At 45.6% G+C, this 8,063-nt stretch overlaps 2 protein-coding genes across 2 annotated transcripts in view; one reads left to right on the top strand and one right to left on the bottom strand.

Annotated features, from left to right (window-relative positions):
• Positions 1-1,181, top strand: part of T265_11542 (hypothetical protein) — a gene marked incomplete at both ends in the record, with an annotated part of 15,464 nt that extends 14,283 nt beyond the window's left edge. The window contains one exon of the mRNA XM_009178222.1: positions 1,008-1,181. Within this exon, the coding sequence (XP_009176486.1) occupies positions 1,008-1,181 (174 nt within the window). The remainder of the gene's footprint in view (positions 1-1,007) is intronic.
• Positions 1-8,063, bottom strand: part of T265_11541 (hypothetical protein) — a gene marked incomplete at both ends in the record, with an annotated part of 38,494 nt that overhangs the window by 14,366 nt on the left and 16,065 nt on the right. The window contains 3 exons of the mRNA XM_009178221.1: positions 1,365-1,500; positions 2,680-2,780; positions 7,320-7,528. Coding sequence (XP_009176485.1) covers positions 1,365-1,500; positions 2,680-2,780; positions 7,320-7,528 — 446 coding nt within the window. The remainder of the gene's footprint in view (positions 1-1,364; positions 1,501-2,679; positions 2,781-7,319; positions 7,529-8,063) is intronic.

Below are 8,063 nucleotides of genomic sequence, written 5' to 3'. Positions count from 1 at the left end.
TCAAAAGTCTGACCCACAAGGCAGTGGGATGACGTAGGGTTTTGTTCGGGGACCCTGACCCTAGCCTCTGACTCAAAAGTCTGACCCACAAGGCAGTGGGAGGACGTAGGGTTTTGTTCGGGGACCCTGACCCTAGCCTCTGACTCAAAAGTCTGACCCACAAGGCAGTGGGAGGACGTAGGGTTTTGTTCGGGGACCCTGACCCTAGCCTCTGACTCAAAAGTCTGACCCACAAGGCAGTGGGAGGACGTAGGGTTTTGTTCGGGGACCCTGACCCTAGCCTCTGACTCAAAAGTCTGACCCACGAGGCAGTGGGAGAATGTAGGGCTTTTTTGGGGGACCCTGCCCGGAGCCGATGACTCAATAGTCTGACCTGCTCGGCTGCTGGGGGTTGGTCTAACCTGAGGGCGCAGGGAATAAGGCATTACTGTCTCATTCCTGATGCGGCTGCGCACAGAAGGTGCCTTTTGAGCAGCACCGGGCTCATTGGTCTTAAAAGTATTTCGACCGTATTGGACAATGCGCCGGCGGTCACGGTCAACCGTTGGGCGATCGGAGTGTGCGGTTTTGGGGGCCGACCTTTTCTAACCCGTCCTTCCTCGGGGGAAGGCGGCATTGCTGCTTCCATAAATATGGACATGCTGGTCGCCTGGGAAAACACCTTACTGCCTTCACACTCCCGTCAGAGAGGACAGTATGACTTCACCCCCAGACCGCCCCGTACCACGATTGCTCGTAGTATGGGGTCTCGCTGCTTTTGGTCTGGCTGCTCCCCTTTGGCCTTCCTGGCATGGTTGCACCTTGTGAAACGAAGTTCCAGCCAGTGTAGCCCGCGGGATCGCTGCAGAACTCAAGCCCGACCACCACGTCAAGGTGGCAGCTTTAGGTCGGGAATTGAAGTGCTGTCAGAAATTTATGTCAATTCAATACCAGTTGTGACATAGGGGTTATTTAGTACGTACGATAAAAGTCAGGAAGGATTGATCTGTGTTTGTAATAAACTTCAGGATAGCGAGGAGAATACAACTAAGTCCGACGTTGGCTCAGGATCGGGCGAGCCCATTTCCTTGTTCCGCTTTGCAATCGCACAAGAACGGATCTGTCGCGTCATGAGAAAAGCCGAACCTGTGCATCTCTTGCGCTTTTTGCCGGTACGATTTTTAGATGACTTGTGCACGTGACTCTATTGTAACGGTAATTTTACTAGGACTTATCGTACACCTGAGACTCAAAGCAGACATGCTGAAATGCATCATATCACTACTCAACTAAAGCCGAAAAAGCTGTAAAGAAGAAATAACTTCAGAAACAGTCATTATCGCTTGAAAAACGAACAGACAAGCTACAGAACACAATAAACGAACCTCATCAGCGCGTGGCTCCACACGAGCAAAAGTAACCAGCAGATTGGCAAGCGCTCCGTTGGTTATCCAGTTTTTACTACCACTGATCGTGTAGGTCTGTCCATCCGATGAGCGAATGGCGCGCGTTTTAATTGCACTGAGATCACTGCCACTATGCGGGCAAGGTAGAAAAAAGACATTTAGGTAGCAGGAAGGCGTAGCCCTTGTTGACGAGCCACTCCCTCAACACTCCATTACCTCCACTAGTCATAAGTGATACGACGTGCAGTACCAGTGGTCGAGTCAATACGGACAATGGTTCCACCGACAGCGGACTCAAATTAACCTTGCACGTCAACTGAATTACAAAAACATGGAACGAAATGTGAACTCGACCAGTAAAGTATATTCCTTTCGTCATGGAAGGACGCAGTGTCACTGAAGAGGCTGAGGATTTAACGCACATCAAACTCATTGGACGTTGGTCGGAATTATGATCTGACGCCGACTCAGCTAATGGTTTCCTGAGCAATTACTTCTACCAAGCTGCTGAAACCGATAAAATAAGGTGGTGTTTTCTGGGAAAATTCCACGCACCTAATAAAAGATGAGTTGAGCGTATCAGGAGCGCGTGGATGGGAAACACTGTCCCGCGAATATAACAGTCTAACACGCAATCGTAGAGACAAAAGACGGTTCCAAAAAACATCGAGAGATAACATACTACAAAGAAGTGGTATATGACGCTACCGGAATATTCATACAGACCATCAATCACTGGATTGAGCAGTTAGGCGGCTATATCGTTCACCCAGGGACCCTGTGGTTTACTTGACAAACTCGTTAAGGACCTGCCGCTACCTTGTTGCTTCTACCTACAATCCGACTGGTCAATCCAAATCACGTTACTAGACACTTTCTCGTCATTCTACTTAACAAAAACTTAACAACGAGTGCCTTTCGGACGTGTGGCAACAATATAACAAACATGGTTTAAAATAAGAAACGGCCATCAACATTGTTTGGTACGTTGGCCATACGGAACGACAAACTCTACGGATGGCACTTCGCTGTTGACCTGGTTCCGAAAGCCCTTGCTAATCATCTGTCCTTTCTTCACAGAACTTCAGTTCCCGAATGTGTGGGACGGCTCCTTATCCTTAGATGCAATTAAGCAGCGGAGTAACGTAAGCCTTCAACATCTCTCATTTTGTACCCTTGCTCGCAGGAGCAAGGACTGTGTGCAGTGGACAGTGTGATAGTGGTTGTCCTGAAGTAATTTTCGATGTGTCTGTCAATTCATCTTCAGGCAAACCGACAAGAAGTAGACACTCACCTGCACAATTCGCTGAGGCAAAATGCGGCCATACACTCTCCAGTGGCTAACGGAGGAAGGAAAGTGAGCTTTTGATCCTCGTTCCCACCAAGGGCAATGGACTAAGAGTGGAATTAGAAAAAAAGGTGCGTATCAGCATAGTCTACAACTGGACCAAACCGGACCGAACTCGGGATAAACGGACAAACGAAACAAACTTTACTGAAACGAGAGAGGCAGATAGACAACCAGAAACGAAACAAAAGATTAGATATAAAGTTTCCGGCCCAAAATCGGTATCAAAAAATGTGATGAGAGCAGCCATACGGAGGATGCAGGAACGATAGAGTACAAAAATTAGACTGTTTGGTTTACTCGGCAACGATCAACTGTCAGGGAGAAAGAAAAAATAACTAACAAGTTTATCCTGTAGACTAAACATGAAAATATTGAACAGCTCATAGAGACCAAGCATGGGGAAAAACATCTGAGGGCCTCGTGCCTTTGAGGGACCAGTAAAATCGGCTTGGCCGCCAAAACTTGCCCCTCCGAACTGGATAGTCTGTTGTAATCGACCATTTCCGGGGTCTCCACAATCGCCATTCTGAAATCCTTGAGCGTCGATGCACAGAATTCAAATTTACTGACACTTGAACCTGTCCAAGTAGCTCGTTTTTAAGCATATTCGACACGAGAACACTGTGCACCATGATAGCTCTACGTTGCTCGGACGCCGATCCCTCACGTAATTTGCAGCAGTACTGGAGATACAAAGCGGCTACTGGCTGACTTCACAACAACCAGGCAATAAAACAGAAGAAACAGGCTGTAACGCAGTTAAAAACCAGGGTTCGCCATACCCGTTTATAAGAACAACTTCCCTCTGAATAATAGCCTGAATTCAGCAGCACGATTTGTGTGTCCAGAAAAATTCGGCAATGTGTCCATCCCTGTTTGTGAAAATAATGTGCCAAATCGACTAAGCTGCTCAGTTCCTCATTCCCTGTTTCGTTCTCAGGTTATAATATGGCCTTCACTGCAGCGTTACAATCAATCATATGGTTCGAAGAAGTTCAGAGAACCAACAATGCTTCGATATACTGAATATCGTTCGGATAGCACATTTAGTAGGAGAATAGCAAAAACGATAAATTCAGTCGGAACTAAGCTGAGTCTCCGTTAAAACCAAGATAATTCGCCAATGACTTTGTAAAAGAATTTGAGGGATGTTTAACCAAGTAAGTCGTAAAGATATAGCCAAACGAGCATCCACCGCAGAGTACTGTATGCCCAAGAATCGGTTTTCCCCAGAATGAGTGACGTTCCTAGACAAACTCGAACGGTGCTACAGAAACACCGAATCTACTACCCAGAGCGTTCTAACGTGATCAGTTCACATGAGGCCAGGTTACATACCCCTATGGAGAGCACCGCAGTGTTGTAAATTCCAGTCGAGACGAAAATCACCGCCAAACGAATATAAGACATAAAACAGCACAATAAAGGCGTGTTAAACACAGTCCGTACCTTAGCTACAATTGAACTTTGCTCCAACTCGGGCAGATACAGGTTGACAGCTGTGGTACCTGAAGACCACACTGGAGTACAGATTACTTAAATAGCTCATTGCAACGATCACAAACATTGACCTTTGTGGCGAGTTTGATTTCGCATAGAAACGGGAACACCAAATAAAACACCAAGGTAGACATTTACGAAGAGTATAGTTACAGAACACGTGGGACATATACTGCGTTGCACCACCCTAACAATTGGAAAACGGCAGTCTTCTGGCTTATGTCATGGGAAGGGCTTGCAACGAATCTGGATTCTTAGCGAAGTACATAATGTACCCTTTTTCAGGCCTACAAACGCCATGCTCAAATAGGTATTGCCACTTTCACTCCAACTTGAGGGCATAGTAGCCTAGGTAGGACAGTTTATGCTATTCAGCCTGCGGAGAATCTTTGATTTTACAACACATTTCTGTTAAGCATCTCGAATATTCGTTACGACTTAACAGGTTTATTTGAGGCCATCACAGGGTAGTGGTGTATGATTTGTAAAGGAAGGTGAGAGGAGTACTAGTAAAATTCCCTTGAACAGGACATGCATAACTGATAAGTTAGCACTGAGGCGAAGCTCGGAGCCAGTGCTTTTCTCCTATGATAATCTGCCAGAGCGATCACAAACGGACAGCGCTAATAATGCGGATCGGCTATATTCGCCTTTAACTCTGTGGTATGGATTACACAGAGGGAGACATCAGACAGTCCAATCAACATAGTAAGATACTTACGCATGCGGGAACTCAACCTGTTTCCCAGTACTTAGTGTCCAACAGCTCAAAACCGCGGGCTGTTTTGCCTAAATCCGAAAAATAACAAAAATAGTACCGCTCTTTTACGGTACATTGTGACAGAGGCTATGCCACGTGAGAAGGGCAAAAATATTCACATCACATGTTTCTCGAATCAGAGCAAGGAAACTTCAATCGAACTGAAGGGGGTCAAACAGTGTTCGTGTAGGATATTCCGACTCGCCTAAAGTGGATGCACCCAGACATTCAATTATGTTGTGGAATAAAAAAATCGCTCAGCTGTAACACCCTTCCGGTGCTTAGGTGGTGGTATGGCACGGTGGTGGTATGGAAGCACGAGGGCTGGGATACTGCCAGGTTGCCCAAGACTAGACAGGGGAAGTCGAGAGGCAGAGGTCGGGTTCGAACCACGGACCTTCCGGTCAGCAAATTCACGCTCTAACCACTTAAGCCATATGTTGCGAAATTATGAATGAGACGTATCCATGCAAAACGGTAAATATACAAGTTGTCCAACATCCCCTGTCATCTAGTTTACGGTGTACGATAAGACTCTTTTACTCCAGTGAGTTCGAAAAAAAGGTCACCCAACAAGGTGAACTGTCACGAAGGGATTCCATTTAACCAGAGAAACAATGGTAGTAATTAGGAATCCCGTAAATATCGAGTTATCCTGCACTGTTTGATTGCATGTTGCTGCTTCAATATCTTGACTTCGCATCGCAACTGTATCATGTCCTAAAGAATGGTGACGTGCGCGTATGTAGGTTAGATCATCCGTCAAGTTTATACAAAAAGAGTTCTCTCACGCTGCGGGACTATGTATTATCCATACTTTTGAGATTGACCGTTTGACAAGAGAGTAGACTACTGAATCCGAGCGAGTGGCACAACTAATCCCCATTGTGATGTTTTATCTTGAGGAGTGAAACAGCCGTTTGTAGGACCGGAAATTATGTCCACCTCGATGATGGACAGATTGTTTCGTCGCACAAACAGACTACAGTTGGGGACATTTCGCGGAGCTGAAATCCACTCCACGACCGTGTCACCTTTTTGAGAGAGAGGTTCCCAGTGGAAGCTGTATTGTGCCAGTCATCGGGGGATAATTCCCAAAATGACGTCACCGACTGTAAAGTGGAAAACAACTTTATCGAACTTTCAACTTCACAGGTTAAAGTATAACGTAAACGTATGGTGTGCAACTCAGAACAGTGTTGCCCCATAGGGGCGAAAATTGGCAACCAAGTATTGAGTGCTTCCAGCGATCAGTTGGGCCACGTTCAGTTACGCACAAAACCCCAAAAGTCAAGTCGTTCAAACAAAGGTCTACCAACAAATGCGGTACTATGAATGCAATAATAAAACTGTAAAAACCTCAAATCATGGGATTACATCAGCTTCTATATACCGGTTTATGAACTGCTGATTCCAAATGCAATCCTCTACAAATAGGTAGGCAGGAAACATTGTGCCTACCCAAAGTTGACAAAGAATGAAGGCAAAGTAGCCAGAAGATGGCAAAAACCCGTGCTTGATTAAAACTAAACATGCAATGACAAGGTCAAGGAGAGGTTTACGTACAGGTGAAAACAAGAAACGCGGTAGAGGCGCAAAATGGAAACTGGAAAACGAGGAATCACGTTGCACAAAATAAGAATAGAAGAAAATAACCAACACTAGGGGCGATAGATATGTATGAGGTATGTGAGTTCAGCCACCACTGTGTAGTAAGCATCCCATATACGTGGCAAAATTCCGTAACCATATGATTACAATGCCGCGTCTCACACCACTAAGTACCCTTCCTGGAAGACAGCTAGGAGCCGGGGTCAATAATGAGAACCTGACCGTTGACTTTCCCACGGTTGAGTCGAACAAACTTCGTCCCCTTTGCCGTAACAATCCTTGAAACTCAGGGCATAAGCGCTCTTGTTGTTCCTTAGAAAGAAGTGACCAAATCACTTCACTGCTTTTCGAACATAATCTGGTGTTGATCCGATGGATAGCTCCTTACATAAGGAGCTATCCATCGGATCAACACCAGATTATGTTCGAAAAGCAGTGAAGTGATTTGGTCACTTCTTTCTAAGGAACAACAAGAGCGCTTATGCCCTGAGTTTCAAGGATTGTTACGGCAAAGGGGACGAAGTTTGTTCGACTCAACCGTGGGAAAGTCAACGGTCAGGGCAACCTGACAGTATCCCAGCCCTCGTGCTTCCTTCGGGTGGCATGGCAGCTAGGCACCGAAAGGGCGCTACAGCTGAACGACTCCTTACATATGACATCACTTAGCCAGTGCTAGAAATGGTCATCAGAAAGTAAAGTCTTAGAAACTCACCCTAGCTGCCAAGTTATTGTGGGCATCTAAAACGGCGAACACAGCACCGTCCAGTCCAAGAGCCTCCCAAACTCGCGCTGCATATGTATAGGACAAATTCCTCCCGCCATAGTTCTCACCGATTTGCAAGCCGAACAGACCGTGTTTAGCGAAGGTAGCAAGGGTTTCACGGTCTAATCGGTTGTCTCGATCTATTTCTGCACTGTTCACTGAGTGAAGAAACACAAAGGAAAATGAACTAGAAAGAGGAGTAAGTGGCACTAACTACGAATAAGTTGGTCATGTTGACCATCTATCTCGACAAATACACGTTCAAAATACTATAGCACTAAAACGTAACATAGGCTAGAGAAAATGACATCTAAAAATGGGCGAAAACTGACACTTGGAATAGAACCGAAGGGAATCGTACGTGCTTGGATCACGAGGTGAGGCAGGACTACACGGTTTATTGTCATCTGGCTTAGATAGAGCAGATTGTCCCACAAGTAGAGAAAAGTTGTTTTCAGTAAAAATGGAAATATGACACTCTTCCTCGACAAAATTGACTAAATAATTGGGGAAGCTGAGAGGCACAAAATTCCTCTCATTGCGATCCTTCTCAAGAAAACAAACGCCCTAGAAACGAAGAGAATACATTTTTCGAATCCTCAAACGACTGATTCACTCCTCATCCACGTCTTTGATCCAGTAGTTTTGGTGGAGTTTCTATCACAAACGTAGCTGCTATACTAATCCAGAAAG

The sequence above is a fragment of the Opisthorchis viverrini genome (assembly GCF_000715545.1).
Source record: "Opisthorchis viverrini unplaced genomic scaffold opera_v5_514, whole genome shotgun sequence".
Taxonomy (NCBI): Eukaryota; Metazoa; Platyhelminthes; class Trematoda; order Opisthorchiida; family Opisthorchiidae; genus Opisthorchis; species Opisthorchis viverrini.
The sequence above is the reverse complement of the archived record's forward strand: the minus strand, read 5'-3'. Positions and strand labels throughout refer to the sequence as shown.